The sequence below is a fragment of the Hippoglossus stenolepis genome, chromosome 6, assembly GCF_022539355.2.
Source record: "Hippoglossus stenolepis isolate QCI-W04-F060 chromosome 6, HSTE1.2, whole genome shotgun sequence".
NCBI classification, from domain to species: Eukaryota; Metazoa; Chordata; class Actinopteri; order Pleuronectiformes; family Pleuronectidae; genus Hippoglossus; species Hippoglossus stenolepis.
Window position 1 is genome coordinate 9931334 of NC_061488.1, and position 20836 is coordinate 9952169.

At 43.4% G+C, this 20836-nt stretch overlaps 1 protein-coding gene across 3 annotated transcripts in view; it reads right to left on the reverse strand.

Moving 5' to 3' along the window:
* The window catches only part of samd10b (sterile alpha motif domain containing 10b), a 51407-nt gene that overhangs the window by 27651 nt on the left and 2920 nt on the right, over positions 1 to 20836 (reverse strand). For 2 of the 3 annotated variants that reach the window (XR_004696968.2, XM_035158260.2), the window contains exons 1-2: positions 11000 to 11158; positions 957 to 1141 (exon numbers count right to left, since the gene is read on the reverse strand). Coding sequence is in view for 2 of the 3 variants with exons in the window: in XM_035158260.2 (XP_035014151.1) it covers positions 957 to 1141; positions 11000 to 11078 (264 nt within the window). In the remaining variant the exon portion in view is untranslated. Of the gene's footprint in view, positions 1 to 956; positions 1142 to 10999; positions 11159 to 20836 lie in introns of those variants that run through there. The other variant, XM_035158261.2, reaches the window with a different exon arrangement.

Genomic DNA, 20836 nt, shown 5'->3' on the forward strand with positions numbered 1-20836 from the left:
TTCTGATTAGGAGCAGGATAAAAGGAGCAAATAGGTAAGATATGAGTTTAATGGACCAGGAAACTGTACTTATGCACACACACCGGTCCCCAACACACTCAAAAGACCACTGACCTCTTACCCTCTATGCAAAATTAATCAGGTCAAAGAGTACGGAGCGAGTCTATGGATTTATTGGATTAGAGGCACAAAAGTACAGTCAAGAGCTCAAGGGAACATCCCAACTCAAATGTTGCAAGAGGCCTTTGTCTGCGAGAGAAAATACACAAAAATCATCTGTTGGCTTCTGTTTCAACTTACATGTCAAAAGACATGGCACCAAATATACATGGTCGAGAAAAGGTAGTAATGGGTAGGAATGTAAAGTAATGGGATATGAGAGTTTGGTCAAATCACATAACCCCACGTTCATCAAAGTGCTCTATCATCCCATTGGATAGAAAAACATTTTAATTTTCCTTCAATGTCTCTAAAAGTGGATCTCAGATGAACAAAATCCTTAAAGTTAAGGCTTGAATATGAAAAAATACACTATTTCCTTCATATATCAATTCCGCTTATAAATTATTCTTTAAAATAACCATTAAATGAGTCATTGGATGAACTGACTGACCCCGAACTGAACGGATTAGTGGGAAATATTAAAATACTGCATTTTTGATTTTGGCAAAAAAATATATGTTTATATAAATTATGTAAATGATAAACACAAATTGCCGGGGTCTGAATTTATTCCTTTTGAAAACAGATTATGCCTAAATCATTTTCCGTCACCAGTGAAAGTCAAATACTTGCTTTCTCTTTACATGTTTACTGAGGTCAAACCCTCATGATTCTGAGCCGTCCCTTGTTGCTTGAACCTACTTTAGTGATCTGTGATTTTATTTTCATAGAAGAAATCTGCTTGTATATGATTCTAATATGCTTCTAATGCAGTTGTTTGTACGTCTTTATACCTGGATGCCTTCTGTGCCGGGCTGCTGCAGTAGCTTGACGGTGCGTGTGTGTGCCGTCTTCTGGCCGCGGCCGTCGTGCCAGGTCAGGTTGCTGCCTCCGGCGCGACGCGGCAGCTGGTAGCTCAGCTCCTCAGCAGACAGCGTGTGCTCCAGGGAGGCACGGCAAAAACTGAAGCTGGACGCCGCTGAGAGGAGAGAGAGAGAGGGAGAGAGGGGGAAGAAGACGAGGGGAGACAAGCAGGAAGAGAAGAACTGATTAACTATCACTTTGTATGGTCTTTGTTTAAGGGGTTGGAAAACACGTTGTCTGTGAACTGAGCCACAGGAACACCAAAAAGAAAACAACGAAATAAATGATTGATAATCCTCAAAGAGCTTAAAAGGCTGCGCTCACTCCCGGTTACTCGCTTTGTGTGCTGACAGAGCTGCAAACAGATGGCTGTTTTGGTGATGCTGGTGGGCAGCAGTGTTACTCCACTGTGATCTCCAATTATGCTGAGTGCTCATTCACAGAGGCATGCAGGATTTTTGGGAACTGTCTCCCATGTCAGATTAATCCTTGATTATTGAAATCCCGCATTATGAATATTTGATTCATTTTTTTTCTTCCCTCTGTGTCTATCCTTCCCTCTTTTCCACTAAGGATTACGTTTTTCTAAAGGTTCAAATACAGTCACTGGTCCTTTTACCTATTAGTAATGGTAATGATGAAAGAGAATATGTCTGCACAATAGCCAGACGCAACAGAAAGGAGACAGTGGAAAGGAGCAGGAAAGGTCAAAGAAATTGTGAAACAAAGTAAGAAACATTTACGTTTCTTGAGGCTTAAGAGAAACCTGGTTATAAAATAACATACAATGCGAAACAATGAAATCAAGGCCAACCATAAAGGAAATAAGTTGCAGTTGCACTCAGAACTCAGAGCTTTTCCACACTCCACTGCAAAGCTTCAGCATGATTCACCACAATCATACTTTAAATATACAGCACTGCTCCTGGTTGAAAATGTGATAAAGGAGAAATCAGATCACCAAGCCCCTGCCAGTAAATGCAGGGTTGCAGTACTTACCCAGTTTTGTGTGAGTGCATGTAAACGCTGTCATTGAGACAAAGACAGAATTGTTAATGATGGTTGTAAAAGCGGAAGGAATGATAAATGTTTAAAAAAAAAAAAAAAAACATTCGTCTCTTCACAATGTCAGAGTGTTAGTTTGTAAAAGCTTCAGTTCATCTCCCACCAATGATTCTTAATTTATTTTTCCTGCTCCTCCAAAAAAAGATTGCATTCAGTACAAGTACTGAGACAAAAAACTGCAGTTTAGCATTGAAACAGAAATGCAAAACGCAGCAAAGTAATATATATATATATATATATATGACAATGAGGGGTGATATCTATTTACATGAGTATGCTTAGATATATATAGCCTATAATATCAGTGATAGTATGTAATAAAGTATATTTACTTCTTTAATGGGCGAATGTACATTTTTCATTTATCTGTACTTTACTTAGGTACATTTATTTTCAGGTACTTTTCTTATTCTTATTTAACAGCAAGTACTTAGTAAAAAAAAGTTAATGAGGTATTTTTTGTTTTACTCAAATAAAATGTGTGAGTACTTCTTCCACCGCTGAATAATATGAGCAGGAATAACAGTACGAGTAGAAAATGACAGGTATATAAAGAGAGAATGACTTATTTGAGCTCTATGTGTAAAATTATAGGGTGTTTACAGTATGTTCATCTATTTTTCCCTTTTATGTTTCTTATTTTAGGTGAATTTGGACACTGTGATTGAGCTCTATATCCCATAAAAGAATAGGTGTGAAAATAACTCAAATATAAAACAGAGGTAACAACGAAACTAACAGATAAAACCTCAAACCAAAGAATCCCTCCTGGACTGTTCCCATTTTAGAATTGCACAACAGACCACTGAGACCTGCTGTATGACAGCAAAGGCTTGTGGGAAAAACCTGGTTGCAGATGAAAGAAGTGGGGAAGAAAAAAAACGAACACTTTTCGTCAAACCAGAGGTCTGAACGAGTGAGCAGCAGAGTTCGCACGGCCATGATGAAGGAATGAAAAAGAGGGTGAAGCTAAAAAAAAAGAAGAAAGGCCTGTCAGGAACCACTGGTGTGTAGCCTGTTCTGCTTCCCTCCCCTCGTACACCAGTGTCTCTCCTGTCGGGCGCTTCACTCCTGCTTTCCTCATGTCCATACGTTGCTGCTTTTTGTATCTTCTTATGCAGCAGCATCCTTCTTATACCTTCTTTTCTCTCTGGCTGTCACGTCTTCGGGGTCGTCCGGATAAACTAGGCCCGGCCCCGATGTAATTACTGTCAGTCTGACTGGGGCGGGAGGAGACAGGAGGAAGAAACGTGGGAAGCTAAGTGCCTCGCAGCCCTAAAGACCTGCCAATCGCACAGAAAGAGACAAGAGAGAGACCCAAAAAGCGAGAGCGAGACAGACACGAAAGCGAGCGGGAGAGCGGCGCTGTAAATTAGCTCTCTGATCCATGCAAACCGACAGTAACCTGATCAAACTGTGTTGAGGTAAAGGAGCCCAGGGACGAGGCGGGGGAGACGCATTAATAGACCACGAAACAACTTCATTTCACAAGCTGTTAAAGACGGAGCTCTCCAGTTATTAGACAGAGACCACCCAGCACTTTATAGACATCACTTTGAAAATGAATAAGTGAGGCATCATGACTTCCCTGCGACACTGAAATCTCAATCTCTGCCACATCGCCAGACCTTGACACCCCCAAGCAGTCATAAAACGAAGACAAAGCACCCATCCTGCCCGCTTTAATGGACCCAGTCAGCTTAACCTCCTGGCACAGGATACGGCTCTGAATTTAGAATCAGCCAAAAGCAATTAAATATCCATAGATTCCCACTGACCTCTTTTTTTAAATGACATTGCAACGTGTGCCTCTGCTGGTTGCTACAAGAAAAACGCAGAGACTGGATGAAAGGATTTTGCTCAATGTCCTCAAAAGCATCTTTGTGATCAGGGATGATTATTACCATCCTTACCAATCAGCAGATGGGAGGATATATCTGTCACCTTCCCTCGCCTGCCTCAACGTGCACTTGATCAGCCCGGACCAGATCTCCTGTGTCCTATTTATCACCAAGTGCTGTTGTATTATCTCTGGCTGCCCTTGCCGGCGACTTTTATCACCTCCAGTCGACGGAGTGGAGAAGAGAAGGGATGATGGAGGGTGGCCGTAAGGAGGCAGGATGAAAAGTGAGAAAGCGTGATATGTATCTTCTGAGTTACAGTCAGTGAAAGTTCAGATTCACATAAAGAGAAGAAAGGTAGAAGAAAGAGGAAGAGAGAGAGAGAAGTGGTAGAGGTGCAAAAAAAAAAGAGGCAGATATTTGACAGTGTGTGTTTACTTGAGTTTCTATCCTTGTGAGGACCAGTTTGGCCCGTACACCTTACTTGAGTTTCTATCTTTGTGAGGACCAGTTTGGCCCTTGCACCTTACATAAGTGTGAAATGGTGTGAGCGAGGATATTTTCGCCCCCTCACTTTCTGACACACCTTCAAAGGGCTGTTTAAGGTCTTTTTCAACCACTGTGACAGGGCACACAAAAGCCGTTTTCAGACACGACCTCGGGGCAAAATCTGGAGAATTGGCTCCAGAGTTTACCCCAGTTTGCCTTTCACTCATGCACAATGCAGTGGGAGGTTCTCTGCACGGACACGTTCACAAACGGGGAAACATAAAAGAGACAAAAAGATGAACATACGTTTTTCGGAATAGTTTCTATTTGCTGCATTTTTCACATCCTTTAAAAGCGTTCCAGAGATGTTGGAGTTGCTCGAGATCAATAGGTTCATGGAAATTGGGTTTTCTTCTATTGAATATGCGGCCTCAGTGGTGGTAGTGTATCAAACTGGACCACTGACATCCTGAAATAGACTTGGAAGCAATTGGGATAATTTTGCATTTCTTTGAGGAGATGAAATTGTTCCTGATGGCTTCTCAGAATTAGATGGACCCAATGTTGCCTTTCTTTTTTATTTAGGAAGTGAGAGGACCACAAAATCCTCCTCACTGCTCGACTTCATTTAATCTCCTAGTGAAAATATTCACAACAAACAGAATAATAAAACGCATCGGACTCCTATGCGGACACAAGCAACTTGGTGAACTTGGTGTGCAAAGACATGAAAGCAGAAAAAAGCTTTTGTAAAGGACAAATAAATAAATAAAAACAGTTAAATGTATCCAGAAGAAACCACATTTTTTCCCACAGAATCATGATGCATGTGCTATAATTCCTTATTAATAAAACATATAAAACATAATATGCTACTATGTTCAATTTGTAACAATTTCAATGTTTATGCATTGTGAGATTCTTATGACTAAAATGTGCTGTGGTACCAAGAAAGGTAGAAAAACACTGGTTTAAGGTTTGGGACTTGGGACTAGGGTCAGGGTTAGGCCTTTACTTGTGATGGATAAGGGTTAGGTTAAGGGGCCATGAAATGCACAGTGTCCTTACCAAAATAGAGTGTGTGTGTGTGTGTGTGTGTGTGTGTGTGTGTGTGTGTGTGTGTGTGTGTGTGGGGAGGTTAGGTAGGTCAACATGACTCGAGCCCAGTCGAGTGTAACCTCATATCACCTCCTCTTGACTGAGCCACATATCTGCTGTGCCGAGTGGCTGCTAAATCTCGGAGGTATTCCCCTCTGAAAAAAAGGTAATTAAGCTGTTAGGTGCGTCACCCTGGAAGGTCGTTCCAAGCCAAATCCCACAATAGATTAACATGACATCACTGGACATTACTCATTTGACACCAAAAGAGAGCATCTAAATTAGCCTATGTGAACTATTTTGCTGTGTGGGCTTTTTTCGCAGAAGTTTGATCTTTGCACAACCTTGGCATCAACTTCAGGGCTGTGTGTGTGTGTGTGTGTGTGTGTGTGTGTGTGTGTGTGTGTGTGTGTGTGTGTGTGTGTGTGTGTGTGTGTGTGTGTGTGTGTGTGTGTGTGTGTGTGTGTGTGTGTGTGTGTGTTCGCCTCATCCTCTCACAAGGAAAGTGGTCTGGTTAATCCACCAGGGTGCCATCCATGGTGCATTTCCCTCCCGACACCAACCACCACTTATTCAACTCAAAGATAAAAATTTCTATTTGCAGTGCAAGTGTTATATGAAAGAGAGGAGAGGGAAAAAATAATCATTCTTATTCCTGTGTAAGAGGGGGAAACTTCATCATGGAGATTTCATGCATCCGTAATGTACCTTAAACCTGGAGTTCAACTATAGCATCAAACGGACTAATGCTGCCAGCACCGACAATTCACCTCCCATTGAGACAGATTTGTTGCTCCTACAGTGTGTTGGTGGTGAAGCGAAGGCCTATTTACAACGCTTCCACTCCACCAGACCTGGTCCTCACCTCAGGAATGAGCCTTGAAATTACTCAATTTTTAAAAGAGCATGGGGGGGGCGTGGAATTTGGTTGCAGCTTTAAAAATAAATCAAAAACCCAGGACCCCAGGGTTTTTTCCCATGATGCATTGCGGCCCATTATCCACTCTGACATGAGACATTGTCGCCGAGGCTGGAGCTGAGGTTTACCTTTCACAAACTATCAGTGTCATGGGAGCCCGGTGATAGGGAAATGGGAGTGAACTATGGGCATCCAACACGCAGGCTGATTGAAGATAACAACACACCACCTCTCATCAGGACACAGACGGGGGAAATGCCTGCTAAAACTGTTTGTCAATGTGTGTGTGTGTGTGTGTGTGTGTGTGTGTGTGTGTGTGTGTGTGTGTGTGTGTGTGTGTGTGTGTGTGTGTGTGTGTGTAATTGAACACCGGCACGCTCATGCATACGTGAATGTGACAGCATGAGGACTTGCATATCCACATATCTGTATAATTCCTGTCTGCTGTGGTTTAGGAGAGCGGACCTGAATAAAGCTGCAAAGAGTCTGTAGCTGTGTCTCAGTTCTGGGGCTGCGTCCTTCGGAAGCCGCGTTCGTAGACTGATTACATCACAGCGGTGATAGATTATTCCAATTCGAAGGCTCCTCCAAATGTGTCCTTCCACCCCTGACCACCGGATGGATCCTTCCCAGCCCAACATATCCCATGATTCATTGCGCTTCGGAGACAAACGGTAATGGCGAGGCGAAAATGTCAGAAGAATTTCTTTTTAAATGCCACTACTTAACCGAACAGCTAACGGCACACGTGTTATAAAAACATATTTTCAACGTTTGTAAATAAACCGAAAAACTTTTTCTTTTGTAGCTTTGTTGCTACGGCGACGGGCTGCTGTAAGGGCGGGACAAGCTGGTGACGCAATAGGAAGACCAGACTGACTCATTTCGGTTTTGAAGACCGGGGTCGGCGGGTCCTTCGAAGGATGCGGCCGCTGAATTGAGACACAGCTTGTATGTGGACGGAGGTTGAATTCTGGATTTTAGCTGCAGGGTAATTATGGCACACGATGCAAAGTGCAGCCCAGAACACAGGTGGAGTTGGTATTTTTTTTGGGGACCTGACAGAAGACCAACTGCACTCTGAGAACAACAGAGGCTGGTAGGAGAAATGCCAAAACCGACCTTGGCCTCCTCTCTTTAGGCAGTGCTGTGACACCAAAAGAAAAAACAAACTGGAATGTCAAGCGCTGAGGACAGGACGACTTTTACTCTCTCCACTCTGGTCCCCACTGCTCCTCCACTGAGACAGACAGAACTATTGATTATCCATCACTGTGTCAGCGAACATACAATTACAGATCACTTAAGATAAAACATACACACACACACACAGTCACACACACACAGACACCATCTACCCAACTCCTCCACCCGAGGCCACTGGCTGTCACATCCACTCCCGCTCAGAGGATCTCATACACGTTTTACACAAAAGGAGGAAACGGAAGGATGTCACGAAAGAGGAGATGGAACACAGAGGTCTAACGTGGTCACGCCCTCTTGAGGGGATGAAGGAATTAAGCCCAGGGTGAATGTCGGAATAGAGAGATGTAGAAATAAATGAGATGACAAGTCACAAAAAGGGAAGACAGCTGAAAAATGATGTTCCAGAATAGAACAATGCTATTATTTGCATGAGGAAATGAAGGGTAAAGAAAGAGGGAGCGCAAGGAGAGGAGAAGGGTTTATGGAAATCGTGAGCTTCTGCTATTTTCTCCCCTTCACAGTCAAGTCCCCCTATGGTGATACAGGACAGATTACATTTCACTGACAATCGATAATTCAGCGCAAATGGCAGACAAGAAGGAGGAGGAAGAGGAGGAGGAGGAAGAGGAGGAGTGAGACAAGGTCGACTAACAGGATGTGAGGTGTGATCGGGCTGGGGAACTAGAGAACGGACAAGATCGATGAGTCCCTCTGTGTCCAAGACAGACAGGAGGAGAGAGGTACGAGAATGAAAGAGAGTCAGACAGACAAGTAGGACAGGTTGGAGAGAGAGACAGGTAAAGAGGAGAGACAAAGACCCACACAGAGAGGGAGCTGATAGACAGGTAGAAGGGATGGAGGAGATAGACAGGTAGGAGGGATGGAGGAGATATACAGGTAGGAGGGAATGAGGAGAGAGAAAGACACACACAGATAGGGAGCTGATAGACAGGTAGAGGGGATGAGATAGATAGGTAGAAGGGATGGAGGAGATAGACAGGATGGAGAGAATTGAATGACTGACAGTACAGGGGCGTGACGCATGTGAGGGTTCAGTCAGAATTAACCCACCATTGCTGTGACGTGTTGAAGAGTGTTGTGGGGAGAAAAGACTTCCTGTACATGTATTTATGCTGAATGTAAACTCCCCTGCCTTGTGAAGGTGCTGTGCAGAGGGTGACTTACCCTACTGCTAAGTCCAGCTCCACTCCAACCACAGAGCCAGCTTTTCTCACCAGCCTGCCCAGTTGCATAACCTCCCTGACGACTGGTATAGAACATGAGCTACTGCTCTGGTTTGTGTAGTATTCTACGTAACCTCGTTTCGAAGAAGGCTGTGTTTGCTGCATGGCTCAAATACCAACTGAAAATGAAGAATCTAATGAGAGCTGATGTAATGAGGGCTGCATGCTGAAGTTAAATTTAAAATCTTAATTTGGATCCGCAATAATTGTGTTGTCCCTTTCACTTTCATTGCAGATGGAAAAGCTAAACCCAGCAGAAGTTCAGGCAGCAAACAACAAACAGTGTTCATCCTCATCTGCTGAGGCAACTATAGACCTTCATATTGTTAGGATCATATACGATAAATAGGGAATATGCAATAATGAATAAACTGCTGTCTCACGTTCCATGGAAACTACAGCAGAAGAATATTTTATTTTCTTCACAAGTGGCCCATAAAAAAAAAATAAAAAATTTCCCTCACAGATTATTTCATGGATCTTTGATCACTGTAATCAGGCGCGTTAAAAGGGACTGATCCTTCTGAGTGTGTGCAATTTCAGATCCACTAAATTTAAACTGTTGGGCCTTGGCGGAGGAATAATGAGTCTAATGAGTTCCCTGGAGACAAACACCCTCACAACTATCTTCACATATTTGAAACAATGCTAAAAGATGTAAAATCCTGAACGGTTCACCAGAAATACACAGAGTCACCCTTTCCCCAACTTCAATCCAGTAAGGGAGAGCACATTTCAACTTTAATAGTAAATGTTAGGATCATTCATCTGCTAATCTAAGAATTTGTCTTGGTTTCAGAGAGGAGCAGAATCTCCACATGTTTAGCATTTTTCGGATGGAGGTGGTGGAATTAAAAAAGTGCACATGTAAAACTTTGACCCTGAAAACTGTGCTCTGGTCCACATACTGAAAAGCAACACGAGCATTTGCATAAAGAATTTCTAATATAATCATCACAGTGGACCCAAGGCCTCCGTGTTTCAGGGCTTCAAGGACATGTGCTATCTGTGTTTATTTGCATGATCTTGTACGCGAGATATTAAATTATAATTCGAACAGCCAGCCTGACTGGACAGGTAATAAGATGATTAATCTGTCCTCACACAGCCACTACACTGTTATCACTATTATGGAAACCTTTGACAAATCCATCCAAATTAACCTGGTTAGGAATTCAAAATGGAAAGAGGCATCAGATAGGATGGAGCAAATTGCATTAAAAAGGTCAAGCAGACCGAGCATGACTTTCTGCATGTTGAAGTGTTTTAAATTCCCACAGCAGTGACATCCACAGGCAGTCAGGAGAAAGGTTATAGGCTGAGTTGTAACAGGTTTGACTGGTTGAATCATTTAATACCGGGAAAGGTCAAATGCAACAAGTCAACTGATCAAACTAGTTTCTTTCCTTTGTTGTCCAAGTCTTTCGATTGATTCAGAACTTTAAAAAAAAAAAACTTTAGATCCTGTCTAAAACTTTATACTTCAAAGTTTAAGATGTCTGATGTTTCTGACGAGTATTTAAACTGAGGGAAGAGCTGCCACAATGTTCAGTTACAGTCGTTTCCGCTGTCCCATAAAAATAACTTTTTTTCAGCTTTCAAATCTCAGTACGTGCTGTGATCTAAAAAGCCTTCACAGTTTGTCGTGCAGACCGTCCCCCACGGTATTATCCTGGAAAGGATCCAAGACCATGTGGGGAATGAGACGAACACAGGCACGTAACTTCTCAGCTTAGGCAAGACTGGCTTTTTAAATATTTAGTGATTGTTTACAGCTGTTCCCCTGACTGGCAAAACGCTCTGTCTGAGTGGATTAACCAACGTTTGGGCACAAAGTATTAAAGCTCTAAAGTACTCCATTTCCATCTTAACACAATGGCCTTGATAAAGACATAAACTGAATTAAAAGGAAGGAAATTAGTAATTTAGCAGGTTCACCACAAAAACAATGTCTGCATGCATTTCAATATCAAAATTCAAGTTAAATTTAGGCATTCTGCAAATGAGCCCAAAAGTGGCTGAAGCAATTGGACAAACAGATTTTACCACTGAAATCAAACATCCACTTTTCACGAGCAAACAGCGGCTCCTTGACTTCACAGCACAAATACCTTCGGTGAGAGCCTGCAGGGCCGGCCAGCAGGGATCCTCCACGCTCCCTCTGCTGAACATAGGGAAAACCAGCTCCATGTATGCTCAAGTTATAACGCTTTGCAATTTGCACGAGAGGAGAGACAGCGGCCACCTGCAGAGGTTACACTTCCCCGAGTGACCGAGTCTGTGTGCAAGTTGGCACTCACGCATGCAAACACACATACTGTACACTGGCCTGCGGTGACGAGAATGGACTACAGTTCATTGTGACCATGTGGTCTGTAAATCGATGCGGTGCACAGATGCTGTGGCCTGGTGAGAGAACGAGATGTGGCCGGGTTCAGCACTCAATACTTTATTGAACGTCCTCGAGCCATAACTATCACACAAGTAGCCTACTTTGTTTGTGCATGTGTGTGTCATCGCTCGTAAACCTCTGTGACATATTAGAGAAGAAATGTCGGGGCAATGTAGTGTGTCTACAATAACAACCAGTCGATGGCACAAAGTGTGCACACACACACACACACACACAAACAAACAAAGGTTACTGAGCACCGAGGGGTTTGCAAACAATGAAGTGAATAAATGACCGTTGTGAGAGTTAGTTGGTAATCTGCTCTACAGCATCCCTGCATCCTCACAAAGAGACCAGGATGAGGGGATAAAAGAAGATAAATGGGGATGAAAAGAGGAGGAAATAGGCTTATAGAATGGGCGGGGAGCTGGTGGAGGGAAAAAAATAGATAAAAGTTAATGCTCCACAGACGCAGAGAGGTAAACAGAGAGAGAGAAGCCGAAAAGTGCCAATGAATTTGAAGCTGAGATAGAGGGAGAAAATGAAAATTGCAGACGGGGAGTAAGTTCTTAAATTTGTGGGTAGTGGTAGCGGTGGCACTGGCAGCAGTGGTGGTGCCACTTCTGTCCCGTCAGCCGGCTGAAATATGAGAGTTTTTAAAGTTTGCTGTAAAAGAGGGAAGGAAGGAAAGAAGGAAAGAAGGAAAGAAAGAAAAGACACAGAAAGAAAGAAAGAAACTAAGAAAGAAAGTAAGCAGAGAAGAAAAAAGAAAGACAGAGAGCAAGCAAGACAGACAGAAACTAATAAAGGATTAAAAGCATGCAAGAAAGAAAAAAGACAGAAAGAAAGATAAAAAGACAACAAGAAAGCAAGAAAGCAAGGGCCAAACAGAGTCAATACTACTGAGACAGGTGAGTTGCAGGAGATTTGCAGAACTAACTAAGTTCTACGGGCGTTACAAAGACAACAGATGTAAACCTGACACTTCTCCTGCACTCTACATCTCTTCAAAGTCTGCACACTGAGTTTGAAAACTACTTTTTTCCCCCATATGGAGCGGCAGCAGCATCAGCAGGTGTCGTCTGTGGATGGCGTGCGTGCACATCACAGTCAGCCATGTTTGATACAAGCCCTTCAGGAGCCTCCTTGTTTCCAGTCTAACAGTGAGACAAATAAGCTCACACACCTGGGGGCACTCGCCCGTTCTCCCTCGGTGTGCACTCACTCTCCACAGTCCTTCCTCTCTCTGTGGGCTGCAGCAGCAATGCTGTTCTGATTGGGGGTCTCGCTCTCTCAGCTTAATTACTGTGTTATCCAGTCCACTCCTGCACTGCCCAGGACTTTCAGTCAGATGGACATGCCAATTACCTCTCCTCCTCCACACACACACACACACATCATCACGCACGCACACACACACGCTCATTCACTAGGTTTCCTGAGGCTGCGCGCTGTCAGACAGCAGCTAGTACAAAGTAGACAGTTTGGGATGAAAGAGGAAAGAGAATCAAAGCTCTTTGTCGTTCTTATACAGTACACTACACTACACACACACAAACACACACAGTCCCAGTAGGAGTTTCTTGTCCAGGCCATAAGATCTCAAGGGAACTTTTTCTACTTTCATTTCCGTCTTGATCCTATACTCTAAACACACACACACACACACACACCAACACACACACACAACCACACAACACACACACAACACACACACATTTTTTCATTCATCTCTCTTTTTATTCTGAACACACTCTTTATCTGTTTCCTCATGGGTTTCTTACAGTTTCATTTCAACATTGAAATTGACAGTGGTTTCAGTGCAGTAAAGAATCTAGAGCCTGCAGGTGTTTCTGCTTAACTTAGACAGGAAGCAGGGGGAAATATACACTGGCTCAAAGAAAAGAAAAAAAAAAGAGAACACATTATATCGTGTTTATTTAATCCATACAAAAACCCAAATGTAAAAATGACTAATAAGTTTGTGGAACTATTTCTTGTTTGTGTTTTGTTTAGATTATATAAATAAGGTTAGTATATAAATTGATTAGTGAGCTTTAGTGAAATTTCCCATCTGCATTTATCACTAATTTCTGTTATTTTGTTAACTGGATTATTCATTATTTTTAAAAAAGTCAAGGATAAATTGACGATGAAATCACACCACACCCCGAGCACACAGCAGGATTAACATCTTATCTGAAGGGCGCTCAGACAGAACATACCAACAGTCCTCTTATGAAACTAAAATGATGAGATCCAGATGTTTTTTTGGATGTGCACCAAAATTGCAAACACTCATAAATATCAGGCTAAACAAATGCAGATGAAAACATAACCTCCCTGGCAGAGGCGACCGGCATCTCATGAATGTGTCTGTGCCGGTTTCTCTGTGAACTCAATCACTTAATTATGGGACTTAATCGAACCATCCGCAGCCACAATAGTAAATCTCTTAACAAGTAATCCCCACAGTGATGGTGAATGTAATTCTGTGATTTACAAGCAAATTCCTCTCCTGATGTTCAGTGGTAAACACATCACAGCGGATGATAAATGTCAGGTTTTCAAACGCTGCTGGATTTCTATTGATAAAACCCTGAAAACGTTGAACTCTAATAACGGCAGATTTTTCATAGATAGCACAATGAAGCAGAGATCGCTCTGGGCTTCTATAGAGACCCACCTATTAATCAACATCTGTGTATGTGTGTGTGTGTGTGTGTGTGTGTGTGTGTGTGTGTGTGTGTGTGTGTGTGTGTGTGTGTGTGTGTGTGTGTGTGTGTGTGTGTGTGTGTGTGTGTGTGTTCTGGTTGTTAACACTGAAACCACTCATGGTGTGTGTCACGGTGATTTCAGTAATTCTGGTCCAACACAGCAGAAGCCAACCAGCTCTCATTCCAACCCTCTCTCCTCTTCCACTCCACTAACGATTCCCCTATTATCACTCCGCTACTCAGACAATCTCACTCACACACAAACACATACACACATGCACGCACACACTTAAACACACTCCAATTATCCCACAGACACATCATGTTAACAATGGGGCATTAATAGCACATGCAACCCCCGCTTTTCTTGTTGCTGTATCACACACACAAAATTGTACATCTATCTTACAGAGGACATTTATTGACATAATGCATTTACCCTAACCTTAACCATTAAAATTAAATGCCTAACCCTAACCTAAACCTAATTTAACCCTAAAACCAAGTCTTAACCCTCAAACAGCCCATTAAAAGTGGGTCAAAAGGTGAGGACTGGCCAAACTGTCCTCACTGTGTAGGTTGCATAGGCTCAAAATGGTCCTCACAAATATATGTTTGCAAGTACCCACACACATATCTGTGCCATTACATCTACTCGTATGAATGTCCTGTCTGATTGTGGCGCATTTTCACTTTAGATGAGAGAACAAGAGAGAAAAGCTTTAGTGTATAACGCTTAATTATTTCACTTTAAACCAAATTAGGTGCAGCTCAAGCTCAAACCACCCAATTTCCCTCAGTACAGTGACCGTGCTCATCGCTATCCGTTATGCATGCCTCCAGACCTGGATACCATAAAACCCTGTATGACCAGTTTATTGAAATCTGTCTCATCACCGGTGAGCCATTCTGAAAAGCTTTGATTACCTATATTGAAAACACAAAAGTTATCCTGCGAACTAAATACGTGAGTTGGATAAATCTTTCTGTATGCCTGACCCAGCTCCGCCAGGGCAAATGTATGTGCACACGAGGGCATAAACTGTACATATACGTAGCTTGAGCTACGTGTTCAGAAGTATTTGTGTCGTCGTGTATTATTGCTTCTACCGAGACCCAAAGCCTGCAGAGCACCAGTGACCCGGTATGTAGGGCGAGACCGAGAGGCTGGTATGACAGTTTAGAGCCCACCCCCCACTAACTCTGACTGACAGCCCTGTAACCTCGGCTGCCTCCCGCGACAATAGTTTGCTCCTGCTTTCTTTTTAACGTCTGTCATTCCGGGCTCAATAAAAACAACTACGTCTGGGGCAAAGTTCCATTAAAGCATTGCGAGAGGACTGGAGGATAAAACAAATGGAATGAGGTGGAATAACTGCTTTCAAGGCGATACACTGGGACTCTGACAAACTGATGGCTGTTTATCAGCAGGAGTCTTGCAATGCCCCAGGTGGTTGTAAAGAGGCAAAAGAAACTACATGTCTGTACATGTATCCCTACAGGATCCTTTGTGACCAATGCAGCACTTAGGCAACTACATCCCGCTGCCTCTATCTGCGACTCTTGCCGGACAAATCCCTCCTTATCTACGGATAAGGTACAACAGTCGCATGTCTCACTGGATTTCATCGAAATCAGGTCAAAAGGGTGCAGCCGCACAAACGAGCATTGTTGCACACACACACACGCACACACACTGAGCCACAGCCACTTTTCACACCATTTGATGTGAAGGAAGCAAAAGACAAAGGGATTAATACAACCACCAATCCAAAGAAAAACGAGGGTAAAAGGAAAACCAATGATCTCAGTAAAGAGGGAACTTAAGAAGATTTCAGCTACGCTTACTCACAGTTGAAGCCAGATTAAATTGGACATTTTTTAAATATATAAAGATGTTTAAGAGCCCGTCTTTGGCATCATGGCCGCAATCTCTTTCTGAGAATGAATCATTCAATAAGAAGTCCGGAGAAGGGCACATGAGGTAGCGGGTTACATTGAGGCTAAAAGGGATCTCTTCTGTTCAGCCTCCAGGACATTTCCTGAGCTGTGGCATTAAGAAAATCAGAGTCAGTTCTTATTTAAGGAAAAAAAAAAATCTGAATGCGCAAGAAAAAAATGTCACATTAAACTTGACAGAAAGTAGAAATATCCACATTAACTGAGCGGGATATAAATCTCTGCAATATGTATTTTCCCCCTGATGTTGATGGAGCCATATGGCTTTTATATATGCGTAAACCAGAGCTTCCCCCATAGGGTTCAGTGAGTGTGAGAGTAAAAAGAAGCACAAGCTTGTGAGGTAAATATCTCAGTTAAATGTTCAGTGAGCATGCAGAGGACTGTGGGATTTGCATTATCGTTGGGGAGGGCTTTTTTTATTTAATGTAACTCCAGAGAGCTACCAAAGAGGGGGAAGAGAGCGAGAGAGATTAATGTTGTGATGAGATGAAAGTGGGACTAAAGTGCAGTTGAGATGAATCCTGGAAAACGGACAACAAATGCAGCGAATAGGCAAGAAAATGCAGGCGAGAGAGAATATTAGTTCCAGGGGGTTAGTCACACAGTTGACCTGCATTTTGACAACTCTTCCTCCCCACCTCAGCCGCGGAGCTGACACGCTGACACTTGGCTGCCTATTGACATAGCAAATTGAGGGGCCATTTGAGAAGCACTGTGACAGCCAGAGGAGGCCACAGACAGGACTGTATATTCACAGGAAGCAGGTTCAACACACACCAGGGGGACGGGAGCGGGAACGGAGAGAGAGGAAGACAGCGGAATATGGATGGAGGAGTTGGAATGCGACAGAAGGTGGCAGCGGTGGTAAGGTGATTTAAAAAAGGGTGAAATAGGTTGGAGCAGCGAGAATGGGAACAGCTAGAGGGCTGATAAGAGGGAAAGCAATTGTATGATTTCTATTTTTGGAGGACAAGAGACCAATGATTGGGATGAGTCTAAAACATGTTCAATTCAAAACTCACAAATACACACATACTTGGATCGTTCGGAAATATGCATAAAAAAAAAAAAAAACTATCTGAAACGCAGAGCCAACCTGTCAGAGATCATGCTACGAGATTGAGAGTGGCAGTGTAATTGCTTTTTTTTCGAGTGCACGGACGTGACTTGTGCTCGTGAGTGTGCAAGGATGAATGCCTTGTTAGGGCGTACCTGCAGCCATTAGCCATTTGGTTTAATGGGTAATCTGTACCACGGGCGCCACTGACCCCTGGCTCTTGGTAGGAGGAGCGGGGGCCAGCTTATTAACGACGAGTGAAAATCTCCAAGCTCACCCGATCGCACAAGGCCACACTTAATTAGACTGTTTGTTCAGCGGACTCTAATGGGAAGGATAGAGAGAGTGTGTGTGTGTGGGGGGGGGGAAAGGTTGACTGCTCTCCTTGAAAGTGCCGGCTGAAAGACATCTGGCCAAGGATGAGATGGAGGACACAAGATATTAGTGGAACGTGGCCTCATCACATTTAGCGCTATCTCATTTTCCCGGGACAGATGGTAATGATGGGGAGCAACAATGAGCGATGTTTATAAATGGTGAATTAAAATCATTACAATTGCACAAACATATAGTCCGAAGTAGCAGGATGCCAACGCTTCATCTAAGCAGGCGCGAGAGGAAGAATACAGCGAGGAACAGAGACAGTGATGGACTTTGTGTGTTTTAAGTCAGTAAGTAACAACAGTGGGATACATGAGGGACACAACCCCTGTATCAAATTATAGCTAATTAGTGTGATCCTTCAGAAAAATTACATCTCTCTTTTTCATCCACCCTTTCAGCGCCTCTACCCGTGCAGAAGGCTAATTAAAAGAAGAGAAATTGGATATGGGCCCATGCGCACTCTAATTCAGAGAGAAGGAAGGCGAGAGGGAGGGGCGGGGGTCGGACCTGGGACAAGGGCACTGGATCAGAACGGTGAGGCCTTATCATTTCTGGACGTATTAAAAAGGGATGGCGGGGTTAGCAGTGAGGGCCGGACTGAACGAAACGGTCCAAGTGTGACGCTTCAGGACAGAGTCCAAAAAAAGGAATCCACCACACTCTGCTCATTTTCCTACACTGCTGATTTATAGTGAAGTCCGCTTTTACCACTTCATCAATCAGAGAGTCGATGTAGATCTACTGAACTGTCCTCTGTTCAGCCCACTTCGACACAGAGGGGTTAGAGGTCGAAGCAGCTGGCGGTGGATCTGAGAGGACCACTAGAAAAATCCATCAGATCAATATCTCACTGAAAATGTTTTCCTCCCTCAACAACAACAACAACAACTCTCCTATAGATGTTTGAGTTTGACAAAAATTTATTACTGCATTACTGTTACAGTGAGAAGTCCAAGCACCGTAACCACCGAGATACAGTGCGATACATACGAGCTCTTTGAACTTGGGTCTCATTTCCATAGGATTGTCCATCTTTCTTATTGGCACTTATATAACCTTGTTCTCACCAGTGTAATAACTGAGATCTGGGAACGTGATAATATTGTCAAACTGAAATAGCACATACCTCGACCGAGGCCCAACAGTTCCCTGAAATTCAAATACGTCATTTTTGTTTCAGCATAGTTCTAAAGCTATTGAAGATGCGTATAAGCCGTTGATTCCTTCTGAATCCACATTATCTCACCATCATATTGGCGGCAGTTCCAGGGTAGTGGCTGGAAAAAACTTTCCTCTCTAAGAAACAACATCTAAATCCGCTAGATATGGATTTTTCTTTGGATTCACACCAGATTTCACAAACTCATATATGTCAGTCCCCCTAAATATACCGCCATCAAGAACCGTGCATTATTCCCTGGGAAATAGTTGAAAAACACGCTCTTGCAATCTTGGATCAGTGCCAAAATGTAATGGGTTGTTTCTTGGCTCAGGTCCCATCCTTTCACCAAGTTCGAGGCAAGTCCATTTCGTTTTTGGGGTAATACTTCTGACAAACAAACCAACCAACTGACAGACCGGGGGGGAAAGTATAACCTTGGTGCAGGTAAAAATTATAGAATTGTATAAGCAGTCCCATGATCATACAGGTTTCAGAGAAGATTCCAGTTTAACCAAACTTATTTGGAGGATCAGATAACAAGTTTTATTGTCTTCGTTTAAACTTCAGCTAAGCTTTCCTGTCCAATCAGGGGTCGTAACCATGGGTACGATCATTCCTGTCGTTACCTCCATGTAAAGTGGTTCAGATAAAGTAAAAAAAAAAACATCCTCTAAGATGTTGATTAACTGACCGATCAATGTGAGCACTTTTCAAATCCCCTGATAAAGCAAGGTGCGAACTTCCGACAGACTCCACTAGATTATACAAATACATTCTTCTCTGTCTCCTCTCTCCCCCTGTCCACTTTGTCTTTGTTGGAATCCACAGGCTCAGACCAGGTGCAGCTGCAGAGCTGCGGTGGATCAGAGACTTGATGATGGATGACAGGAGGGTGTGTGTGTGTGTGTGTGTGTGTGTGTGTGTGTGTGTGTGTGTGTGTGTGTGTGTGTGTGTGTGTGTGTGTGTGTTCAAGAGGATTCTCCATGAATTAAACTGAGTGACACACTGCCTGCTGCGAGGAAGCAGGGGATGATGATGGACAGGGGAAAGAGGTTAACAGCTTGCATGCTCTCTGTGACACACACACACACACACACACATAAGCGCACACACAAACACACACCCACACAGCTGTATAACCCCCACCGTTCCACTGTAACTGAGGAGGGTTAACACACTATCACCATATTACTTTACTACAGAGGCCAGAAACACATTTGGCTCCAAACACCAAATGCGCCAAATGGACGCCGTCTCCAGCAGGCGACGAAACACACGCCAGAAAAACAACAAAGGGTGTATTTGTCCGTGTAAAGCTAACACTCAACACCCCCGTCCCCCCTACCAACCCACCCACTGAGGTGCCGGCTCCCCCTCTGCTTCATCTGCATGCAGACACACACAAACATAAACACGCACATGGACCAAAACACAGATTGAAATCCTGTGGTATAGCAGGAGCGCCCCACTGGAAATGGGCAGTTATTTCACAGATGAGTGAGCACACGACTGTGTGACCTGATCAGAGGGAAGGGTGTGTTTGTGTGCTGTAGGAGGTTTTGAGAGAATGGTTCCCTGTAACCGTTCCCAAGCTTAGGAGAGTTAAATAGATTCCCCAACAAGAAGACAGACAGCTGCATTATTCCTCAACTAGTTATTGATAAAATGATGGTTGTTATTCTGATAACTGGCATTAAATTCATCACATATTCTCCGTGGTGAATATATGTAATTTCAGTGTCCTTTGAGGAGGAAAATCCTATTAGATCATATTTTATTGAAAGACTTTCACTTTTTCTCCACATCTGTTAGCCCTCTTCCTACTCACACGTCCACCACGTAGGCAGCACAGAAACACCATCACCCCTCGTACAGTGGTGTGTCTACACAGTGACATGGGGGTTGAGATAAATACATAGGTTGCTTTTGGACTGAGATCCAGCTGTGGGCTCTTCTCCATGTGGGGCTGTCAGAATGACGGTGGGCACAGCAGCTCCTTTTTCTTTTGGCTCTGTGTGTGTGCATATGTCCAGCAGTATATGGATGGATGGAAGCCACCCTCGCGTCCTCAGCACCAGTTCAAGTCCTTGTATGTCCCACAGGCAGATCTTAGTATGCCTCTGTCACCCTGCTCTCCTAGCTCCTCTTCAGATGGAAAAAAATCCCTGCATCTTGAAGTTCACTGGTCCAGGAGCATCAATTTGTGTTGCTACTTATCTCAGATATGACCATACAGCCGGAGGTCCTGGGCGATTTAAGCACACATGTGATGAA